This window comes from Alligator sinensis, unplaced genomic scaffold (genome assembly GCF_000455745.1).
Source record: "Alligator sinensis unplaced genomic scaffold, ASM45574v1 scaffold121_1, whole genome shotgun sequence".
In the NCBI taxonomy this organism is placed as follows: domain Eukaryota; kingdom Metazoa; phylum Chordata; order Crocodylia; family Alligatoridae; genus Alligator; species Alligator sinensis.
The window spans coordinates 2,400,614-2,425,821 of record NW_005841910.1 but is presented as its reverse complement, the minus strand read 5'-3'; the positions used below and the strand labels follow the sequence as shown (position 1 = coordinate 2,425,821).

General features: G+C 45.5%; 1 protein-coding gene and 1 long non-coding RNA gene across 2 annotated transcripts in view; both read right to left on the bottom strand.

The window, feature by feature from the left end:
• Positions 1-748: 748 nt before the first annotated feature.
• LOC102380804 lies at positions 749-18,295 on the bottom strand. The gene is made up of 3 exons (XR_323236.2): positions 18,096-18,295; positions 8,953-9,234; positions 749-945 (listed from the first exon to the last, which is right to left on the bottom strand). It is a non-coding gene; the product is annotated as an uncharacterized LOC102380804 (long non-coding RNA).
• Positions 18,296-21,149: 2,854 nt separating this feature from the next.
• The window catches only part of SHQ1 (SHQ1, H/ACA ribonucleoprotein assembly factor), a 90,285-nt gene continuing 86,226 nt past the window's right edge, over positions 21,150-25,208 (bottom strand). The window contains exons 13-14 of the mRNA XM_025197986.1: positions 23,711-23,792; positions 21,150-23,086 (exon numbers count right to left, since the gene is read on the bottom strand). Coding sequence (XP_025053771.1) covers positions 23,733-23,792 — 60 coding nt within the window. The 3' untranslated portion in view covers positions 21,150-23,086; positions 23,711-23,732. The remainder of the gene's footprint in view (positions 23,087-23,710; positions 23,793-25,208) is intronic.

Sequence of the window (25,208 nt, the reverse complement as noted above, 5' to 3'; positions counted from 1 at the left end):
ATGGCAGGGGTCGCTCTAACACATGTGAGCACCCAAAGGGATGTTGTTAGAGTCACCCAGACCAACCCCAAGCAAAAGGTCGACTAACGTGCGATATGCCCGTGTGTGACAGCAGGGTAATGACAGCCGTTCTGCAAGTCCCGATGAGGAGAAGCAGAAAATGGGTTTTATTTGGCAGACATAACTGTCAACACGCTGCTTGGGTCACATTGATTATCTCAGGAGAAAACAGAGACAGAGAGCGTATTGACCTTTACGGAGGGAGCCGGAAGTATCAGCGAGCTTTACCCTACAGCCGTGGGGCTCGCCGATGAGAGCAGCAGCTTGCTCCAGCGCATGAGGATAAAAGGAAGCAACAACCCTACCCCTCTCTCCCGGGCCTCTCAGCATGTGTGTTAGCTCTCTGGTTACCTGTCTTCTCCAGGACTTCAGCACATGATCTAACAATGCTGTCTCCCAAGACATGGTCTTCTGGGGCTTTAGCTGTGTTGCTTTTTGACCTTGAAGATAAGGTTGAGTGCAACAGTCAAGAAGCTAAACAGCACTTGGGCATCAGCCTCTTATCCTGCCAAATCCAGACGGCACTGAGTACGACTGAGTGGTAGATCACGCAGGACTGTTCGAGTGTCACCAGCAGCTAGGATGGAGTGAGCCGAGGCTGCAGCCACTCGCCCATGAAATGTAAATTTAATGTAACTATTTGCAATGTAAAGTGCTTTGCACTTTGAAAAATATGCTATTATGTGTGTCTTTTATTAAAGGAGGAAAAAAAATTAAAGGTATCCAGGCTTTCAGAAATAGTCTCTCATCCACGTGCACTTTTTGCTGCATCCAGAATCGTGGAGTTTAGATTGAAATTTGCCAGCCGTACAGTACGTGGACACCACTGCCATAACCACTAAATCAGCTCTCATTTAGCGAATGTCCTTCATAGCACGCTCTCTCCTGCAAAAGCCACATGGAGAATAGAAAATGACCTGACAGATTTAAAGCAGCCTGGCCAAAAAAAAGATTCCCATCAGCACAGTTTGGTTGCTGCAACATATCCAGTCCCCAGTCATATCACCAGTGTATTTATAAATATGAAGGTTATCGGGTTTGTTCTTATTAGGTACATGTATTCTCAGGGGTCCTCTGCGTACAACAATACCAGTAACTGTCCACGCCTTTATGGTTAAACCAATCGGTGCGAATGGATGCGCACATACATTAATTATGGTGCCACAACAGTGGGGGAACTACTGTATTTCACCTCGTTTAAAAATTAGAATAAGTTTCTGTTAAAAAGTATATTCTTGCAAGCATGCGTGCATTACCAAAATCCACTCCAGTGCAACAATGTATCAATGGGTCTTAATAAAGCCAGCAGCTTTTAGCTTTGCGAGAAATATTCTCCGTCTATAAAAAAAAAAAAAAGGATTGCAACAATTTTGCCGTCATCTAACATTTTTTGCACTCCTCTTTATTCTCAATTCATTTTTCTCCTACTTTAAGATCAGCGTAGGTCAGGAACTATGGTGGGTGAGAAAATATGGACAAAACAAAAGGAGTTGTGTTTCCCTGCCATTTTCCAAGCACACATTGAAGAGACAAGGAGAAATGTTTTCTGGATAAATATTAACATTATTATATAAATCAACAAACAAGAGCCTAAAGGAAATGCTACTAGCACTTTGCCCTTCTCAGGTTTCACTTATCCTTTGCACTCACTAGCAAATAAATTGCATCTGTAAGTTTTTAAAGATTAGCCAGCCCACTTCCCAGTTTTTCAGCTATAAACATCTTTAAATGCTCCTGCTTCCTCATTGCGAATCTGCCAAAAGCAAGAATAGAAAGGAGATAATCAGAAGCATTTTTGTTTATTGTGTACGGGCGAGTCTCTCGCCAACTCGCTCGGTTTGGAAGAACTTTCTCTTCGAACCACCAGCTTTGCAAACTCACCATGGGCTTGATCATCAAAACTTGCACATTAAATAGTTTGCAACTGGACTTCAGTCATCGTTCTAGTGATGACGTTGAGCCAGGAGAGGATCCAGCTCATTCGCTCCTGGTAGCGCAGAGCCAGTTCTGCTAACTGGAAAGTAAAGTACCAAATGTGTTTTGCTATGAAAGGAGCTAGCTGTCACACTAGATCTATTAAATAAGAAGGCACCACTTTGATACAAGTGTTTTTGGGGGTCAAAATCATATTTAGTGTCTGATTCTCATGTATACTAAAGCCAGCTTATTTTCTGAAAACATCAGGGAGGACTCAAAAAGGAGCATTAATTACAGTTACATCCCTTATGCAAATAAAAAAAAATAATCAGGCTCTTAAGGGATTTTTTTCTTCACTAAGAAAAAACATCATTAACATATGTTTGCTGTCTTGTCAAACCAAAGTAGAGACAAAGCTCTTTGGTTTTACCACAGGATAAATGACGCAATGTCAACCATTGGCAGGCCTGCTATCGTGCTGACCTTCTATAGTGTTACCTTGTGGTGAATACTGCAAGTACCTTATCTCCAATGAGGATTTCACGTCAAGCTAACTGTCACACGTTACAGACAGAACTCTTGTGGTAGAGGCCATCTCTCTTATTAGACCAACTAGATAGTTGCAAAAAAATGTCTTTATTTGCAAGCTTGCGGGCTCATGTGCCCTTCCTCAGGCAAAAGAAGACGCAAAGATTGTAAAATTTCTCCCAGGTAGAAATGAAACTTCATATTGCACAGGAGAACTGGAGGATGGTATAAGTTCTCCTGGGTGGAAAAGTTCATTTTATACAAATTAGGCATAAAATTAACTTTTCCACCCAGGAGAACTTATACCATTTCTTGGGGCTGTGCTAATACCCTTTGGGGGTCTAGCACAATATAGGGAAGGAAAAACAACAGAGGGATTAAAGACTGTCCAAAATGGAACTGGTAGATCAGCAAGATGCACAGCGACAGTCCATCTCTTGGCACAGGATTCATACATTGTACAGATGTTCGCTGCAAATTAGGCATAAAATCAACTTTTCCACCCAGGAGAACTGATATCATCCTCCAATTCCCGTGTGCAATATGAAATTTTGTTTCTACCTGGGAGACATTTTACAATCTTTGCATCCTCCTTTGCCCGAGGAAGGGCACGTGAGCCCAAAAGCTTGCAAATAAAGACATTTTTTGCAACTATCTTGTTGGTCTAATAAAAGATATTGCCTCTACCACAAGAGTTCTGCCTGCTTTTGCCTTTAGACCAACAGCTACAACCTATATCCCTATCACATATTAGTTATCTTGTCTTAATAAAGTCATGTGTAAGACTGTGGTTTACTGACACAAAGACGTGCCCTGCTACTTGTTTGCCACCTGATCTGCTAACGCAAACCATGACTTATCTTCACTGGGATTTTGCTCCATTAGTCAGTCAATGCAAGGTTGCTAACTTTAACTCAGGACATTTTTTTTTTTTTGGTATTGCTGAAGACACATTTTGTTCCAGAAAACAAGAATGACTCATATAGTCTGGCTGGTCTTAAACTGAAGGCAAGATTAGGTAAATGGCAAGCCAAGAACACGAATATCATCAGAAACTTGGCAAGAAATGCCCATATGGTAAACCCCAGTCTTTCATCAGAAATCAGACATGTAAAACAGCTCAGCAGAAAACCTTGCATCCTGTTTATTTCAGATCGACACCATACCCCATCACAAACCGTGGCAGGTGGCAGCAAGGAGCATTCATCAAGAAGCAACCCAGAAAGAAAACCTCCAAGCTACATCATTCACCAAGATAAGCTTGGAGCATTACATACCCAAATAGCCATGTTGACACAGTAAGTTGAAGATAGATGATGGTGAACAAGATTTTCATCATTCAGCGAGATAATTTGAGCCAGAGATAAACACATCTCAAGGCTACAAGGTGTGGAGGACTGGACTTACCTGGAGCCTTATTCAAGAGTTTCGTCTGTCCACACTAATGAACAATCCAGTGCCGTAGTTGGCTGAAATTTATCTTTAGTGGATATAGTAAAACTTACCTTTAATCACTTTGCTAAACTATACTTTTTTTTCTCATTATTGACTGACATGAGAAATAGGTGCTCAGTTTAATCATGCTGAGCCACACAGGTAGATCTGTCATTTATCTAATCAATGCAATGGATTACTGGTAACAAACTAATCCAATTTGAAGCATGAGTATCCTATCACAGCCCCTCTTTAACTAAATTGTACGAGTCTCTCTTGCAGTCACTTAGCAGTCTCAAATTGTTTAAAGAAAAATAACGGGGCATCTATATCCATTAATGTACTCTATCTATTGTTGCACATAGTAGGGAATAATTATGGAAGGCCTGATTCTTCTCTCATTCACACCAACACAACTCAAAGGTAACTACACCAATGTGCTGTAAAACCAAACTAAGTGACAGGGGAATCCATCCTAAAAGGTCTGATCCTGATACACCCCTAAAGCCAATAGTAAGACACCCATTGACTTCCAGGGGCACCAAACTAGACCTTGCCATGGTCTAGAGAACATCTGTACAACATATGAATCCTGTGCCAAGCGATGGACTGTCTGTGTGCATCTTTGCTGATATGCCAGCTCCATTTTGGACAAAGGCTTTAACCCCTCTGTTGTTTTTCCTTCTCTATATTGTACTAGACCTCCAAAGGGTATTAGCACAGCCCCAGGAGAGGGTTGTAAATGGACATCTGTTCAAGCATGACCATAAGCTAACTCCTACCAAGGGAAGCTGTTACTTTAGCAAATGGTCTCTTCAGCCATAGGCTCACTGGGCAGGCCTGTGATCATCTACCGAGGGCTGACCAGAGTGAGGTGACAGAGCTGGAAGGTTTAAAAAAAGGCAAGAGCCGAGAGGTTTTGTTTCTTTGGACATTTTCCTCGTGTCAAACTTAGTGGGGGCAGCTCATCCCAGGAGACCAATGAGGCTGGGGAAAATTCCTTTCTGACCAGAGACACCCCCATTCTCCAGACACTGGAGGGAAGGTTGAGCTAGAGTAAGGGACATGGTTAGTGCATCTGTATGGTGCACTGCACTGCTGTGTAGACACCCAAGCCAGCTCTGGAAATAGGTTCAATGGCTAGATTCATCGACAGCAACTGGGCGAGTGGCCGAAGGAGCTGCTCAGTAAGCTGCCTGGCACTGGGCCCAAAATCAGCTATTATATTATGTCCTGCTCAGAGAAAGACACTCCAACACGTACTTGGGCCCCTTTAAACCGAAGGAGGCACTGAAATGAATCAGAATCTACCCTGAAGTCTGAGTGAAAAGCCCAGTCCCACTAAAATGAAGGGTGAGGCTTCTAGGGTGGCAGACACGAACCCCCAGAAGAAACATCATCACTAGCTACCAAAGGCCATCAGACCCACGGGTCAGCCCTTTGTATTAGCAGCTCTTGTGGAGCCCTAAGCAACATCTGACCATGTGGGAAGGACTTGGATTCAGGCTGCAAGCATGCTAAGTGCCTTGCACTTCACCCATGGAGAGCAACTACTTCGCCAGCGAGCAGCTGATAATTTCATAGATTGAGTTTCCCCCATTCAATGTATCATAGAAAGTTAGGGTTGGAAGAGACCTCAGGAGGACATCTACTCCAAGCCCTGCTCAAAGCAGGAACATCCCCAGCTGGATCATCCCAGCCAAGGCTTTGTCTAGCCAGGTCTTAAAAACCTCCATGGATGAAGACTCCACCACCTCTCTGGGTAACCTCTTCCAGTGCTTTACTACCCTCCTCATGAGAAAGTTTTTCCTCATATCTAACCTAAACTTTGCTTGCTACAACTTGAGCCCATTGCTCCTTGTTCTGTCATCTGCCACCACTGAGGACAGTCCAGCTCCATCCTTTTTGTAACCCCGCTTCAGGTAGTTGAAGGCTACTGTTAAATCCCTCTCAGCCTTCCCTTCTGCAGACTAAATAAGCCCAGTTCCCGCAGCCTCTCCTCATCAGCCAGGTGCCCCAGCCCCATCACCATTTTGGTTGCCCTCAACTGGACTCTCTCCAACTTGTCCACATCCTTTCTGCAGTGGGGGGCCCAAAACTGGACACAGGACTCCAGATGTGGCCTCACCAGTACAGAACAGAGGGGAATAATCACTGCCCCCGATCTGCCAACAATGCTCCCACTAATGCCATGTTATAAGCAGCATAAAAGATGGTCTGTTGTGTGCCAGGGGGAGCACACGAACAAGTCCAACTGCAAGGGCAGGATCACATTCACGTTGCATTAGGGTCGATTCTTTATTGCTAAATACAATATACGACATGAAGGATTTCATTAAAATGGCAAATACAGAGAGGGAAAAATTCATTACCAGACTGAACTTTGTCAGCTTTATCAACAGTTCTGGTTTGCAAACTGTTTTCAGTCTATAAGTTTAAAAAAAAACAACAAACCTGTTGGCGAACACCTAGAAAAGGCTGGGGCAAGAGCTGCAGGTTATTTTCCCTGCACTTGGTTCACCACATTCCCCTGGAAAGAGAGGAGGGTGCAGCACTGAAGGTCGGCAAAGAGGAAGGCATTCATGGTAGAAAAGAAGAGTTCTGACCTCAGGAAAGATGAGAAGAAAGCTCTTTGCTCCGGCATTAGTTAGAAAGAGCAACTTCCCTCATAGCCTAGGTCCCCAGGACCTTATTTAGCCTGCTCCACACAATAAGGCTTAAATCATGCAAACTCACATTGATGTTCCCTGCGGTTTGCATTTGTAAAGAATGCAAAGATTTGGTCAACAAGGTTTAGAAGCCATTCAGCATCCTCTGCCCGGGATTTTGCTAGAGAAGAGGAACTCCATTTTCCAAACTAACAGGCAGACAAACAGAAAGCCTCATATGCCAGATCGCGCACAGAGCACAGGTGTAGATGAGGGGTGGGGACGGTTTCGGGCCAGTGAAGCCCATTCACAAAACAAAGTCTCATGCAAGTGGGCACTGTTTCTGCGTGTTACTCCCCTTTCCAGTCCATTCACGGCGTGAAACGAGGTAAAAGGTGAGCTGTTCTCAACAAATCCATCTACTGATTTTCTGTTCAGCTGCTGTACAGGCTGTATGGAACATTTTGGGTTCTGAAAAACATTTCTAAGTCCTAAGAGGTTATTTATAGGGTCTGTAACCATCACTTGAGGAAAGGCATAGTAAAAAGAGAGTTCAAAGGGGGTATGTGAAAAGAAAAGAAAAAAAAAAAAAAAGACAGTGTTGTCGCCACGGCTTCCTGTTTTCTCACACTTGACAACATTTTTAAAACAAGCTGGAAGAAACACAAGAAGAGCTGCTGAAAGCAATTGGTGATCAGGTCACCAGGTTTGACTGCTGTGGTGGTCCTGTCTGGTTAGAACAGCAGGTTTATTCCCGCGGATTATTCATACTACAGGAGAGCATCAACGCCCAAAACGGGAAGCAGGATCCTATTCTGATGGGTCTTGTGCCGTACATAGCTAGAGACCATCCCTGCTCAGAGGAGCGTACGGGCTAATAGACAAGACAATGAATGGGAAAGGAAGGAGGCACGGGTGTGAACTGCCCAGTCTGAGGCTACAGAACAGTTTTGCTGCCAGGAACAGAACCTGGATCTCTCTTTTGCTCAGCCACGCTGCCCCTTTAATAAGGTCTCGGGTAAATCAAGTGACTCTTTAACAGAGTACAGGGTGCAGCCAAGACCCTTGGGAGACTAGGGCTACTGCAGAGCAGCCCTAGGCTCTGGCTGGCCTACTGTGCTTCAGTCCTTAATGGCAGTTCTGCTAAGTGCCTGCAAACAGCGGTCAGCTCAGCACTAGATTACTACTTCACATCTTGGCCTTGCAGGTTGCCAGTTTCAGCTCCTGATCCGTTCTCCAGGTGCTGAGCAGCTGGCAGAATCAGTCTATTGATCTTACAGACCAGGGATAGGTACAGACAGTCAAAAATCCCGAGGCTGAATCAATTCTATCTTCACAGGTTAATCTAAGCTGCGTAGATTGAACCGATAAGCAAGTGAACAGACATTCACTGTTGATTCTGGAAATGCAGCTACAAGCCTGCACTGGGGGGGCTCTAGAGCATGTCTCCATGCTCAGCTGGAACAGACAGCTTGGGCCTACCAACCCAGCCTGTGATTTGGGGTGGGGGTGGGGGGGTGCAAAGCATCCTGGGATGGCTGTGAGTTAACTTGAATCTGGAAGGGATCCGGGACAGAAGTTCAAGGAAGTGAGTTAACTTCAATCAGTTAAGTCTGATACTACATCCATCCAGGTTTGCCTTAAACTTGTTTTGGCCGTTTTGAAAAGTGGTTTATATGCACTGAACTTCTGTTGCATTACAGATTTGAACCGGTTTCCAATCACTTATACCAGTTTATGTGTAATTTCTGTCCCAAACCCAGGTGATTTCATGGGGTACCACCAGGCCAAGCAAAATGCACGGTTAGAAGGGAGTGCCGATTCCAGCATGACAGAGGTTCGGTTTTCAGACAGGGGGATTCTTTATCCCAGGACTGTGGGCACCTGAAGAGCTTAGTGCAGTGTTACACATTTCAGAAGACCTTGCCCTTCACAATCCGTTTCCCGAGTTTTAAAGACACGGAGCCTGAGTTGCTGTCCCAGGTCAGTTCAGGCTCCCCCAGCATTCGCCTACTTAGTTTGCTGTCACTAGGACCACATGCACCACACTTCCCTGAGGCTCAGGGGACTGCTCTCAGTGGTGGCAGATGACGGAACAAGGAGCAATGGTTTCAAGTTGCGGCAAGGGACGTTTATGTTGGATATGAGGAAAAACTCTCACAAGGAGGGTGGTGAAACACTGGAACAAGCTACCCAGAGAGGTGGTGGACTCTTCATCCTTAGAGGTTTTTAAGATCTGGCTTGACAAAGCCCTGGTTGGGAATGGTCCTGCTCTGACCAAGGGATTGGACTAGATGTGACCTGCTGAGGTCCCTTCCAACCCTCATTTTCTATTAATCTATTATCTGCACAACCCCTGCATTACCTTTTCACAGGAAGTTTTGCCAGCAGAACTAAGGATGTGGAGGGAAGCATTAGAGACTGCTCTCCTGTGCCATGGTGGGAACTCTGGGTCTCCATGAAGGGAGCAGAGACACCACACTCCTTCCTCAGGGCCAGGGCTAAAAACCAGGATAAAGACCCCCACATGGGCTCTGGCTGCTCAAACAACTTGCAGAACATGCTGGTGAAGACAAAGTGTGGGGAGCATGGAAGTGCCTTAGACCGATTGCTCCCATCTGGTCTTTTGTTCCTCCATCTTTATTTCCTGAAAAATAAAAGCAATCCAAATATAAGCTAGAATATTAAATGCATGGGGAAACCCCCCCCCCCAAATCCAAGAATTAATGAAGCATCAAGGATGTGAGATAATGCACCCCCAACAGGACATTTTAACAGTTGCGACTGGCCCAGTGCCGTTATCTTGGCTCCACTGTGCAGAAAGATGCTCTTAATGAATCTTAACATAATTCTTTGCTACTAAGATATGCTGGAGCTTGATCAGGGTGTATAACATGGCTGAGTTTTGCATGCTTTATCTTAGCCCCTTTAGTGATATTAGGCTGAGGGCAGCAATAGGTTTGGCAGTAGAGAAGGAGGATTTGCAATTAATTTCACTAAGCAGGACAACTTAGAGAGGAGTGCTGGTGTATGAAAACAATATGCTACAAAGGGGGTTTTATTTAAAAAAAAAAAAAAAAAAATCAACATCCTGCAGAAAAGCCATCAGTTCAGCTGGCTGCCTCCGTTATGTTTCATGAAAGTCACCCAGTGTATCGGATATTCATTCATTTTGGGCTAACTATCTTTTCCATTTCTGAACAGCTTCAATTTTCTTGATGTCTCAGGGAATAGTTTATGAGAAAATAGAGCCTTGAGGGTGGACAGATGGAGAAAAATCTCCCTTCTCACAAAATTGATCACTACAATCTTTCATCTGCTCAGCACAGTCTTAGGCTGCTGCATTCAAAGATGCTGCAGCTCTACCTGGGAAATATTCTTGTCATATCTGCATTGTGTGTAAATGATGCTGCCGATTGCTTGTTTCCATTAGCAGATCGTCACAGAATGAGGGTCAGGTATAAAAATGAAATTAAGAGCTTCAAAGGGGTGGGAAGGGAAGCACTGCCTCTAGCATCACACGCCAGCCATCAGATACACGACAAAGAGCTAAGCCATTATAGGTCTATTCCCAGCTCCACTCCTGACCTGCAGCGCTTGTCCACACACATGTTGTACCTCTAAAACTATTCCCTATCCCTTAGAGTGAATACAATCCTTCTCCTGGTGTAAAGGAGCATTACAGAAGGAAGGAGATAAGCTATGCAACGGTAACACTTGTACACAAATATAGCCGGAACCACACTAGGGGTTGCCCTTTGGAGCCAAAATATTTACCTTTAAAATTTCCACCTCGACTTATTCTTTTGATCCCCACCCCAGCACCACTCCTGCCCAGTCCTGGCCCCAGTCTGACATCGTCCCCATTGCTGGAGGCCATGGGGCCTGGGCCCAACCCACGTGCAGCCTGTGGGCCCTGCCATCACTAGGGAGATGCTGCTCAGCTGGGCACCGAGCCCGGCCCTGTCCCCTGCAAACAGTGCTGCCTGGGCCATGCCAGCCGAGAATGGAGCCCAGCCCCATCCCCTGCAAGCGGCACTGTGGCGCATATCCACCCCCAGGTGCCCAGCCCACGGTGAGGGTGCACAGGGGCCGGTATAAGTTGACTGCATATTTCTGATCAAAAAAGTTAGGTCGACATATACACATATGAAAATCCTAACTTTTCGCATCAGAAAAATGGGGTCAACTTATACACCACATCGACCTGAAATACAGTAGTTAGTATAAATCACACCCTTAATCTAAGGGGCCATACTGGTAGTTACTGGGGTCATACATACCGGTACATACTGGGAGCAGAGCAGGCCTGCCTCTTTGTATGGGCCATTTACAAATAGGAAATAATGGTAGTCTCCCTGGAAATCTTGTGGCACAAAAAGCAAAAAGTATTAATGAAACAGTCCTCACGCCCACCAAGAACAGCCCTGACATGCAGAGATGGCACCTCCATGCCAGAAAGGTACAATGATACACTACACTTGTGTAAGTGGAAATGTAATTTACACCAACGTTAATACCCCTTTTGCACTATCTTTGATATAAAGGGGCCATATAGTAAATGAAAATCTGGCTCTGTGAGTGTGTGTGCTGGGCCAAGCTCTGACTCAGGCATGCAAAGCTGGCCTTGGGAATAGGCCTTGGAGGTCTGAATAGGGGACATGGGCTCCCCCTGATCCCAAGCCAGAGCTGGCTGCAGGTGCTACAGGAAGCTGTAGCAGTGCCCACGGCCCCACATTTCCATTTCCCTGCGCATGCTGGGGAACCGAGTCATTTTCCAAACCTGCAAGTCCACCTCTGCACGGCACCAGGGATGGGCTATGGCAGACTGGCTGCACCCCTTGCAAGAAGCAGAGTCCCCTGGCATCCCCCAAATAGGTCTGCTGTCCCGAGTCCCCGGTGACGATGTCAACATGTTAGAGTGGTCCGTAATTTGCTCTGTATTCTCTCCCTCTTGTATTTCTCTCTCTGCGTGTATCTGTGCCAAGGCATTTTCAAGATGGACAGGTGACTCATTTTACCATGTCTTCAATGCCTGGCGTATTTCTTCCGAGTATTTCTGAATGTTTTCCTTTAACAGGAGCCTTATCCCGTAGAGAGTTTCTTTCCTATTTTTCACCCCCACAACATCTTTGCCTGGCAGTGCTCACAGCCGGCTCTGGTCTGCCTCATGGGCCAGCAATATATTTGGTGCAGGAAGGTCACGTTCCGCTCATGCCTGCCACCTCCACACACGCAAGACGAGCATATGTGGTTTCTGCTATTTAAAGAACCACAAAGGTCCCGCTGAATTTGCTCCACTGTGGCTCAGCAAAGGCTCCTGTACTCACAGGAGCTTCCTCAATAAGAGACACGCATAAGGATGGTATAGGCTGAATTGCTGCATCCCTTGGGCTTAACTCTCACATCACATCTGGCTACCACTGATCCTCCAGCCCACACATGGCCAGGTTATCTAGATACAACTGGGGACAGCCTTTGACAAGAATCAAACCCATGCCTTTGGAGAAGCAGTTAGGCACCCTACCTGCTTTGCCAGGACCCCCCTCGTGTCTACATCAGCAGAAGACAAGACAAACTCGGGGGGAAGCTCATCTTACTGATATCTATGTAGACGATTGGTTTTGTAGATGATGTCAGAGACTTCAGGCATAAGAGCAATGGCTCCCGCCAGCAAAATCCCCAGCCCAGCTACCCCACCACCACCGTACTGTGCAGTCACGGCCATGCCCTTTCTCTCCCTTGGCTTGAGTTGCTCCTGTGACTCTCAATTAGCATTTACGATTTCACCGCTGAACAGGCTGATTTATTTCACTTCCCATGCAGTAATTTATGGAAATAGATTCTTAAACAAAATGCATGCGACTAAAAGATGGTCTGATCCCTGGCATTTTACAGAGAAAGCGAGCATTTGTACCCACCGCCACATTGTCCTATGACCGGGCCCCTATCAAGGACTTAAAAAAAAAATAAAATAAAATAAAATTATCTATTAGCCAAGCTCATTACATTAAATCTCATTAAAAAAATTGCACTCCTTTAAAGGAATCTCAGATTGGGCCTGAAATGAATGCAACACTTATGAGAATAGCACTAATTTTACAGTAATTTGCTTTCAAGCCCCTTTATTCCTGCAATTCAAGGTGTCTTACATAAGTGTAAATGTAATTTACACCAACTTTAAGACCCCTTTTGTACTATTAAAGTGATGTAAAGAGGCCATAGAATAAATGAAAATCTGCCTGTGTGCGTGTGTGTGTGTGGTGGTGGTGGTGGGGTGTAACACAATAAAAATTCTTATGATATATAACCTTTTTAACAGGACCAAAGGTTGTTTTTCCTAAATGGTAACTTCATTTTGCTTCTTAGGTCCTGTCAACTACACGAGATGCATCACCATAATTAAACTGTTTTCCAAACTGGAAAACAGCGCAAACTGCGCAAACTGTCAAACCAGCGCAAAACACTGCTTACAGATTCATTTTGGTCCCAAAGTGGTTTATTTTGAGTTGATTTAATAATTTTATTTTACTGTATTATGGTGAATAAATTAAACTGAAATAAGAACATCTACCGACAACCTTGTATCAACGTAAGTCATGCAATACAAAAGCAACCCTTTAATAAAGCCAGTGCAAGTTTGTGCAGAGACAAGGCCATATACTCAACAGACCTGTAATTTTTGGGTGGCCAAAGAAATATCTGCTGATTTTCTGTTGTTATTGCTCTTTATTGCCATTAGCAGATTTAATATAGAAAAAAAGATAGGGACATTAGTTTCTATTCCTCCTTGTCAAATGCCAACTGCCAGGAGACTTGTTTGCTAAGTGCCAATCAGTCCCATGTTTGCAAATGTGTGGAATAAATACAATGCTCCCGTCTCAGGTGTTGCCAACTGACGTAACTGGGAGACGTGGGGTTGCCCGTGTGTAACTGAGCGTGGTGCTGAGCCTTTCTTGGTCCTCGTGATGGGCAAAGGGGAAGGTTCTCAAAAAAAATCCCAAATCAAATGCCCGCATTTTACAAGTAAATCATGACAGTAAGTGACGCCCCCCCTAAAAATGTTTGCAGATCTGCTTTGCAGAATTGGGTTGCGCTTGATAGTTTGGAAAGCCTGAAACACTGAGCCCCACATCTGTTGTGCTTAAAAATACTAAATAAATTCTTTGTCCAAAAGTGTTCATAGAAATGACCAGATACAAATCACGGAAGTAATTTGCACACCCGGCTAACATGACCGAGCAAGCAATTGTCCAAATGACACAGCCGGCTTGGACGTCTGTCATTATCTTTGGAGTAAAAGCCATTTGCATTTGTTTGTCTGTTCACAGAAATGATGGCATTGCTACACTGTACTCCGCGTGCTTGTCAAACAGAGAGAGCGCTTTACCCAAATGAACAGAAATGCAGCATTAAGGTCCCCGTTAAGACTATGACAGATTGCCAGGAGCCACAATGAAGTGATTGAGGACCTGTACTAATCACATCCATTGATATAAATTACTATGTCAGCTGTGCCATGCAGCAGTCTGCAGGTTTACACCTCATTAAGCTTCCATGTGCTAAATGAATCAACAGGGTTCAGCAGTACCGTTTTTAATTAATTGTTCTAGTAACAGGGCAAAAGTAATGGAAAAAGAGAATCAGAACTTTCAGTGAACCCGTGCCATTTACAGAAACCGAAACCCCTGGGCCCATTTCAAGTTACACATGAAGAACACCCACATTTTAATCTTACCTAGCGATCAACAGCCGGGAGGGTGGCTTTGAACAAGGGTTGGGTGGAAAGAGCGGAAAGTGATTTGGAAAAATGTTGTAGCGGATTCACTACTTGGTTTCACATGATTCTCAAAGGCTCAAAACGTCACCGTTCGTGGGTCTACCTTATCCTTTTCAGAGCAGCCGGTGAACTCTGTTTCTACGCAGCTCAGTAAATCGGTGGAGTCTGCAATTTCACAAATTGGATCGTTTATGCAGAAATATGACAGGGACCCTATCTGGCAATTTTGCATTGTGGAGAGCAGACAGGATGAGGCAGACAAGAGGAAGCCTGCAGATCCAGGCAGGCTGTGTCAGCACGCGCTCCGGCCCCAGCTCCAGGGTGCCAGGAGGATTAATTGGTATCAGAGCCTACACCTGCCCAAATTCCCTTCACCACAGGGCTGCTACGGTGCAGGGTCAAGCAGAGTACCTGCAGCCTCAATGGGGATTGCAAGAAATCTCTCGGCTGAGGAGGAACAGGCACTGGCTCTAGCAGTCACTAAGCTGGATCTGATGGGGTTGCTCTCAGCCTACGTAATGAAGCACTGGAGAGCCCCATGGTCCTTAATGACCCTGAAGTCTACTGGAAATACAAGTCCATCCAGCCCCTAGGTAGCCAGATGGATGCAAGTAGCAAGGAGCAGCTTTATCTGCCCTTCATCCTGCCATCATCTTGTCCACATCTTTGGGGACATGGTAAACTCTTGAGGGCAGCCTGAAATCCTGGGCTTTGAAGACTGTGGGAAACCACTGTAAGGTTGCAGCATATAGCAATTACTGCTGCTGTGAGCTGGCAGATTACCCAGTCCAGCAGATTTATCCTAGGCATTAAGCGTTAAACTCCTCTCAGCTTTGGGCTCGCAGAGAGGAGAATCCGAAGGGTGGGAGACCGTCTGTGTCCAAGTAGCATGCATGCACCTTTCCTGTCCCACCCCTTGTATGTTAAATCAATTTAGAAACTCCCTTGGACTCACACCTGCTTACTATGCAGCTTGTATCTACTCGCATAATGTAATGGTCATTTTATGCATTTAAATCACATTACTTATTTTGAGTGCCTCATAACTACTAACATTATCGCCATCACTCTGGCAGACATCAGACACATTTTCCTAGGAACTGCCTAATATTTATTATTTATATTCCAATTGTGCCTCAGATTGCAGCAGTCCTGGCTTTATTTCTTACCTGTCCTCAGAAGAGACGACGGGTACGCCAGTTTGCGTGGTTCTTCTGCAATGTGTCTTAATCTACTAAATGCAATTAGCAGAGAGGTCTGAAGTACAAGGTATGTAGACCAGAGCACCTAACAGATGCAAAAAATGAAAACCTGGGCTAAACGGCTTTATACGAAGCCACTGTGGAAACCAAGTCTGTTCAAGAGCTCTCAAAATGGCTCATTTCCTACCCATGGGAATTGAGCCAGTGCTTGCACCTTGGGTCTCCTATATGTAGGGGCACCTTTTCAGCCACACAATTTTTGGTCCTTCTCTTGCAGCACTACTCACAAAAGCATGAAGCGCTGCTTTGTTCCTCCACTTCCATCTAGGATAGGGCTGTGTTTCAGAGGTGTCACTGAAGTAAGAGTAAGGGTACAAAGAAGCCAGGGAAGCTTGGAAGGGGGAAAAAAAATGTCCATATCTCATAAGAGAGACAAACTGAATTTGAATGTGCAAGTCTCTTTTGCCAAGCCGCCGTTCCCTTCCAAAGGGTGAGAAGGGTGCACAAGAACCAGGTGGGCTACTAATCACAAGGGACCTCATGTCCGGTCTGCAGTGGGGCAGTCTGTGCAGTACAGCACAACACGCTGCTCTGCCAACATTTACAGCGCTATGTAGCAGCGGTGGTGGCAAACTTCTATTTCAAATTAAAACTTAAGGGACTTAGCATATTCAATGATACAGGCACCGGTGGAGGCCTGGAGGATATTCAATAATACAGATTCCTGCTCCAGACAGGACACTAGTACAAAGAACTTGTTAAACAAGGAAGCTTGTTAAAACTAGGCGGAGGGTTTAATCTCCGCTGCAGCGCGCTGCGCTACAGAGCAGGGGAGAGCCATTGGTAAAAGCCCGCCCAGCTCTGGGCTGTTTGCCAGTGCCCTGCTTTCCACCTCGCTGCTGTCCTAAGGTTTCTTACATTGTCAGAGGATTGGGTGTAGTAGATAAGTCAGCTCCACCCCGCTCCCGCTCCCTTGGTGCCCATTACCACAAGCTAAAAATCTCACAATCTTACTGTATTTGTCCATACAACCCCCAAGAATACAGAGAAGTGCTACTGTCCCCATTTTACAGATAGGGAATTAAGGCTAAGTGACATGTCCAAGGTCACAAGGGAAGCCTGTGGTAGAGGAAGGAACTGTATGCGTTTCCAAGATCCTAGCTTAGTATCCTAACCATTGAGCCATCCTTCCTCTCACTTGTACCACGAGCTGGGGGTGGGCACCGGCAGTCTCCAGATGACCCAAGCAGCCATTTCACTGTCTTTAAAAAGGCCTTAATAGACTGGTCCTAAGGCTCTTCAGGCTGCCAGAGAAGTGAAATGAGAAAGACCCTGAGTTTCTAAACTAAGACGATGCATATGATGCTGCTAGCCTGTCTTGGCTAGCTATTAAATTCGTCCTGGTGTTTGGGAAATGCAAGCACGGGAGTGTCATCGGTATTCAAGACCAGCAAAAAATATATAATTACCATTAAACACATGCTAAGTAGCAGGTGTTTTTTTTCCTGGTGTTCTTATGATTCCTCCCAGAGGTAATTTTAAGTCTTCTTTCCTAGTAACTAATACTCCATTTTGTCTAGCTCTTCTGCAATTCACATAAAAACCAGTTCTGACCAGAAAAATGACACCGCACTAAAGCAAAAGAAGATCTTGGTCATGTTTCTAAAGAGCAGAAATGCCGACGGAGAAAGGAGGGTAACAAAATCATTCCCCGTGCTGCACCGCTCGCAGCTAGTTAACTGTTGGCTTCAAACAGATTTCATCGGGATTACGCACGCAGCAAACTCGTTGTCCAAGTTATTTATGTTTGAAAGAACACGTTCCAGGAGTGACATCCATCGCTTTGAAAAATGGTAGCTGTTTCTTTTTGTTTTAAGCGATTGAAGGAGGAAGCCCAGTATTAGCAATCCAGACAAAATCCCCCAAATGGAAATGCTGCTATCAGACCATTTATAAACGCTAATTGCTGAAGAGTCTCTGTTAACAGTACTCTGTGGCAAGACAAGTGAGGAACCCAATACTGAAAGGCATGTTCTTATGTGGAAAGTCACTTCACACCTCAATTACAGCTGCTGCCAACCACTTCAGATCTGAAGTATAATGTTTTCTCTGGTGAGAGGATACCATTAGCACAATAAGCAGTTAGCACTGAGACTGTGAACTGAACAGCACCAAGGGAAATCACCTCACAGTGGGAACTCCTTAGACTTTTGTTTTTATGCTACTTTGAAAAGCAAATTGATTAACGCACACAAACACCACCGCTTAGCTACCTTTTTTGTGCCCATCAGCTTTTCAATTAATCAGAAAAGCTCAATTTAGGACTTTTCTTTAGAACAGGTTAGAGCATTGTACTGGAGCTCCACGTACATGTATGTTATTCTGAGCCATAGAGAAACATTTGAAAAAGATATGCCATTGGCTTAATTATTGATAACTCACAGCCCTAGATATAATGCCCAGTTGCATAGGACTGCAGCCACCACTGTTCCCAGTAGCACAGTGGCTAGGATGAGTTTAATTTACCTGGTTGCAGACTTGGGTGATTAGTCCAGGGGAGTAGTCGTGGTCATGAGAAAAAAAAACCCCACTTCTCCGGTAAGAAAACAGCCCTTGTTCCTGTGCTGACATCTGCTCCTGGGCACCTTGAAGCCTGCACTGAAGCCCACTAGGCCCTTATGCTACCTTCTAGGGCATGGCCAAATTTATTCTTTCAAGGCAGGAGGCTATTCAGCACTAACTGCATTACACAGCATAAGTAAAAGTACATTAACAAGCACATCTAGGGTGCTTTGAATTAATTATCAAGGCACTTCATCAATATTTACGGAGGGATTGTCTGCAGGAAGGGGTTTACTTTGAGGTGAAGTTCTTCAGCTTAATGACTTCAAACTAACAGTGCATCTAAATTGAAGAGCTGACTTCTTCAGTCATTGCTTCCACATGGGGAGGAGGACCGCATTGTGGGTGGTATCCCAGTCTCTGTTGTGCAGTTCCCAGGCTCAGTGCATTATGGGATCTCAAATCCAACTCTTAAAGAAACTCTATGATTCCTCTCTTACCATCCAATTTTCCACCTCTGGGGACATCAGGCGTTATTTTCCTGGTCCTATTGGACAGTGATGGACTACACAGATCTGTGCTGCATGGAAACATAAGCAGGAACTTGCACGCATGTATTTGGCATAGCCAGCTGGGCATAGCTTTGCCCTCTAGCTGCACCGAGAAGAGTGGGAATGCAGACTAGGAGGAAACAACGACCTCACTAAGAAGCCATTTCAGGAGGAATTTGCTGTATAGTTTTTGGATCAGGCTCATTCCATGTAGTAGCATGTCTATGCTTGAGACGTGAGCATCAGCAGCTGGGGGAGGAGCGTCTGGGAGAAGTCGTGCTTGCAGAACTCGGGGGTCAGGAAGGGTGCTTTCCTGGGCATCTGTCCCGAGTCACCCCAGAGACAGCAAATCAATATGGGAGCTCCCTGAGTCGTTCACAAACAAGACCTAAAACTACCAAATGCTGATCACCCACCTATCGGACTTGGAGAGATTTACATTTGGGGCTGGGACAATGAAGACATGGTGCATTTTTCTTCTTGCTGTGAGGGGTTGGCTTTACCTGCTATGCAGGCCTTTTCCATAGAAGGGTCCGTGTCAATCAGGGCACTGGCAGTTTCTTGTGCAGGGTTTGTGTCCTTTTGGGACATTGCAAGGGGCTGCACTGCTGAGGCCAGGAATGTGGCTCATTCACAGGCTTTCCTGTTATTGCAATAGGTGTCCATACCCCATCAGAGAAAGCAGTACAGAAAGAGACTATTTCTGGGTAACATGCCTGGGAGGACAGTCCCCGATGTGGGGACAAGGGAAAAGGCAGCCCTGCCCTGCAGTGTCACACCCCAGTGCTCCGTTCTGCGTTACTTGTGGACACGCTCTATGTGTGCTGTGGCATTGATGCTGTTTTGCAATGTGTGTAGGGTATCGTGTGAGCCAACAATGCTGGAGCTTTGTAAACTGCACCGTGTGATATATTGCCCATATGTTATAGTTTGATTATTGCTCAATGGGTTTTTTTGAAGATTAAAGAAACACATTGATAAAGTTTGTACTGATAAAAAGCCTAAGACATGCATTGATTAAAACAACCTTGTTAAGGTTTCACTGGAAACAAGAGCCTTCGTGATAACGTACTGATAAGAAAATGTCTTGCTAAGATTTTTTACCAATGGCAAACATACTGATGAAGCATAATTCAATCACATTTTCCTGTGTGATCAAAATGCAGTATATGCCCGTGTATTAGAACTACGGGATATTTGGCTTTCAATAAATATTTCTATGGCAAGATAGTCTTTTGTAAAGCTGGTAGGGCTGAGAGATGGGCACATGGCATGGTGGGTGGGAGGGCGTTGGGAGGCCTGGCATTGCGACAAGAGATCAGCAGTCATTTAGGAACTCTATTGTGGTGAGGACACTCGCTGTGTGCCAGACTCAGGGAATAGGTCTGGCTCAATCAGACTAGGAGAGGGCACAAGGAAGAAAAGATAGAGGGCTACAGCTGACAGGCTTGACTAGCGCTTGACTGGCCAGCTGCCATTTTGAGCAGACAAAGGGAGGGCGTAACTCAGAAAGACTGCAATAAAAGGACACGAGCTCGTATCCATCCAAAATGGCAGCATGCAGCATTGGGAATAAAATCAAGTGCACACTGCATATATTAGCACGTAACATGTCCCATTTACCTTTACATTAAGGCTGCGTCCTATGTGGGCCAGGTGGCTTCTGCAGCACATCAGCAATAGGCAGGGTTTTCTCTGTCCCTGCATCAGGACCCGGCCGTTGGGTTCTGAAGTATTGCACTCCTGAGTGTTAGGTGCATTGGCATGGTCAGCACTCACACGGCCCTCTGCATCCTTTGTCCAAGTCAAAGCTAGGGCCTGTGCACCAAAACCCCGTCCAGCTCTCTGGAATATGGAGAGGCAGCCGGAGCATGACCACAGGTCCAGTTTCTGTCTGTAAGACCCTTGTAAGCCACCCTCACGTAAACAATACCCTGATTTTGATACAGCACTGGATGAGGTCCTGGGTGTGAACATGCTCACCCACTGCCCCAGCCATTTCTTCATTTCTGTCAGAGTTCCCATCAGGTCTCCAAGAGCTTCATCACCTCTTCCCAGAAAAGGTGATCCAAGAGCTCTGCATGGATCTAGCTGGAGGCATGACCGACAGGCATGGCCCAGGGCAAAGTGGGAAAGGCTGTGGGGTGCAGCTGCTAAGTATGTGGAGTGATGGAGCCTGTGAGCCCAGAGCGAATCTGGCTGCATGCCAGCATTTGAACTGGGCAATGATATCCAATCACCATGACCCTGGGGCAGCAAAGGCAACATAGATAAACAGACTGCACAAGCAGGGCAGAGTGCAAAGCAATGTGGGAAAGCAGCTGGAGGACTGCCAACATACTTCAGGGCACAGACACAACAAACTCCAGTGTGAAACCACTCCTGCTTTGCAAAAGCAAAGACACTGGATCAATTTTCCAGTTATATCAACATAAAGAGTTGTGGTGGGAGCATGTGTGCGCATGCAGGTCTTTTTGCACTGATGCAACTAGATTTGCACCAACACAATCTATCCACATAGACGAGCCCTAGTCCAACAAGGCACAAGGTGAAAGGAGACACCCAGAAGGACAATGTAACTTTATAACACATGGCAATCCTTGCAGAAGTCTTGTCTACACCAGCCTTTCTCCCTGCATTATTTCAATAGTACGATGAGTTAGAGCACGGATAGGTAACCCCTGGCACAGATGCCAGAGCATGGCATCCAAAGGCATTTTGCTTGACATGCACACCTTGTGGCAGACAATGGGGAAAGTGCTGCCATAACGAGTATCCGGTGCCTCGCGGCTCCTCCACCATCCATCCCTGGCATGCCAACATCTTACAAGTCAAGACAGTGGATGGTTTCAGCACTCGGCCCAAAAATGTTGCTGACCCCTGACTTGGAGTTTTCTTCATACTCAAGACAGGACCTCAAAATACTCACTGCCAAATGGACAAACAGGTAAGAGTATAGAGGGATGTTATAGGTATAAGTCAGCTAGATTTATCTGTGAGCAGCATGGCAGAAAAGGGTCTAAGTGGAATTAGCAATTGGAGACTAAGTGGAATTGCAAAGGGGAAAGGGCTGTTGAGGACAGGACTGCAGAAATGTACCCAAGGCTTCACTGTCAGTTTGAGGCAACGCCAGAATGAGAATTCAAACCTGCATTCACTCCTATGAGTTTTGGTTACCTCTCTCTGGTTACGTTCAAGTCTGAGCTTACATGCTGTCCTGAATTAGGACCTATATCATTAAGGGTTGCCATATTTGCATTTTAAAATGTCGTCATTTAAACACAGATTCCCAGACTCAAATATTGTGACGCTATTTTCTGCACTTACTCTGCTACATTCCGATTTTAAAATTAATCATTTAATTCCAGGCAAGTATTTTTGACTGGGATATGAATCTCCCAGAATTATGAACATGGGTCTCCATAGTGAGATAGATTCATTGCAACCGCATTCCCTTGTGTCTGCTTCAAAACTTCAGTTGCAACTGCCTGCCCTGATTTTACATGGGAAGTCTCAATATACTGTAATTAAGCATACGCAGGAGGTTGGCAATGCTGTCTGTTGGCACCTGGCAGTGGGATTCCCCTTCCAGAGACACCTGCACTAAATGGTAATTCCTCTCTCCACCATCACCCCCTCCTCCCCCCTCAGCTTTTCCCTTCAGCTCAGAAGGAACAGATGGAACAATCATCCTCCTCATTCCAGAGTAAGGACCCCTGCTGCTACAGTGAGCCTTATGCAGTTGTAATACACATAATTAGGCAAATCAATGGACAATGCAGCATATTAGAGTGGGAGGAGTTACATCAAGCAAAACATGAATTCCGGGTTGTCTACGGTAGTAAATGGGACATTTCTGCTAATTGCCAAAAACTGCGGACACAAGGCAGAAACTAATTATGCCACTGGTAAGTAGGATACCTTATCACCCCCTTGTCACAGCCTAGAGTGCTTAGGAGAAGGACTTCAGGGGGCTGTCCTCATCTTGATATACAGGTGATTTATGCTTAAATGTCTCATTAACATTTATGAGTTATTCATCCATGTCTCCCACACGTCCACGAGCAATTAGAGGGCATGATGTGTGCTGCTTTGTACCTTCCCGATGCTTTCAGACCAAGTTGCGGCGCTCTCGGGTGAAAAGCTGTTGTTCCAAGAGGTGTTTCTGCTTTTTCGTGCTGTATGCGACTAAGGAAGTGTCCAGGGGTCTTTCCTGCAGGAGAAACTTGTCCACAAGAGAGATCTTCCTCCTTGAAAGAGGAAGCTCGCTCGCTCTTTCACAGGAGAAATTTTTTCCTGCAGGAGAAACTTGATACTGTATGCTTGTGGTTTCTATCGGGAGAGCAGTGAAGAAGCACAACACCTGTACGTGGCTTGGGTCTGCAGCCAAGGGTTTGCCGACCACTGCAGACAGAGGGCAAGAAGGGTGGAGAGAGGTGTGGGTGAGTGGAAGGGAAGACTTACCTTACCTGGCCTACAGTTGCCACTGCTATGGCAGCATCAGTTGTGCTCCTGCAGTAGCAACCCTGAGGCTGGGCTCCCTGAAAGCTGACCCCATTTGCTTCCTCCCTCTCCCCCCACCACTGAATACATATTGGGTGCAGGATTGTGCTATGGCAAATGCTCCCCCCGCCCTCCTACCCTACATGCACTGCCTGGTGCAGCACTGCCTCTGCCATAGCAAAGACCACCAGGGAAAAGATTCTGGCACTGCCTTATAGTCAGTGCCTGGGGCTGGTGCCCCGCTCACCCCATCTTAGTTATGCTCCCAGCCAATTACTAGACAGTTCTCTTACCGCCCCCCTCTCCCCCAAAAAAGTATCTAAAAAAGAAACTGTGCTCTCAGAAAAGTGCCAAGCTGATGGGTAGGAGCAGTGCAAGTTCATCTCTGCCAGCTTATCTTAGGCCTGACAAAATACACTGCTTCTGTTCTTGTCCTGAGCTTCTTCCCAATGCTGTCAATAGTGCTGAACTGCACTGTGGCTTTGCAATATGACAAATGTTGAATGAGAAGTAGGCCAACATTACCAAGCTCAGTTTCAGCTGTGATCTAAGCCAGCCTTCCAAACATACAGCCTGAAGGCTGAAGGGTCTGCCCCTGCTGCCAAACCTAAAAAATAAGCATAGCATTATTTTTAGGTATCAGAATATTTCAATCTCAATTTCATTTCAATAATAGAACCACCCGTTACATAAGCACATTCGTGTGCTGCAACCCACTTACTGCAATAAAGGAGAGAAATGTATCTGCAACAAGCATGAGAAAAATCATACAGAGAGTTATTGACTTTGTCAGACAACAGATAGGGACGCCATTTGCTCACATGTTGTTATATGACTAAGTGGCACAGTATATCATAATATTTTAAGAAAAAAAGAGATACAAATTCACATTAGATGCTTTTCCTGGATAGGGAGAGGTACTCACTCCAAGTGTTAAGATGTCCAATTTGTTTTGGGCCTACAAAACAATTCCACGTTCATTCTGCTTTTCTTGGCTTATCTGTTCACAGCTTTGGAGCGCATTCTTCCTTATCGTGGAGACAAATGGCCTCCACGGAGAGTTCTAAACAGCAAAGCCATTTATCTATTTGACATGTGTTTCCCTGTTTGTTTTCTCCAGCCTTGAGACAGCCAGCTCCAGCTTTGACAATATTTAGCTGTGTCAACGATGGAAGCCTGCATGCCCACTCACTCCAGGGGTGCGAATCAATTTTGCTGGCACATTTATCATTTACTGTGGTAAATCAAGTCTAATCAATGCTTTCTTCATTTGCGGCAGGATGAAACCTTTATAAACTTTAAAGAAAACAATCTGGCAGGTGAAAAGAAAATAAGCTGAATTAACAACAAAAAATATGAACTATTCAGTCTTTTTTTTTTTTTTTTTTTGGACAGTGTATCAAGGGAAATCCTTCCCCCGCTGAAGTCCAGGAGAGATTTTCCATCGACCTTGATGGAGCTGATTTCACTGGCTGCTTTTCACATGGAAGTGCAATTCTGCTCATAGAAGGGATCCTAGGACAAAGTGCCTTTGGGTTTAACACAGCTGGACACCATGCATTCAGTCACACTGGCTAACTGGTGACGAAACAAATGTCTATTACTTTTCTCAGCCCTGCAAAGCCAAGACTCGGTGAGCTGGGTTTTATTCCCTGTAGGCACCATCAGCACCAATTCCCATTCACCAGGTCGCCAAATAACACTTACGCAACTTCGCTGAAGGCGGTGGAGCTAGCATACGTCACCCAGGTCATAACTATGCCATACACATTCCCTCTCCTTCCATGGCTGGCAGGACTCCAAGCAGTAGCAAGGAGGGTAGACTTCCCGGGGCCTTGAGCAAGAACGCAGGCTGCTCCTGCTGGTCCACTGCCAGCTGTTGCCAGTAACTGCCTTCTGAAATTACCCAGGCAGTAGTAGGACTGCCAGCAGCCAGGGGCTGTGAATGAGACCTAATGGTGACCTTCTCTCTGCACATCTAGGCAAAATAGGGGTGCGACACCACCAGGGTTTTAGACACAAG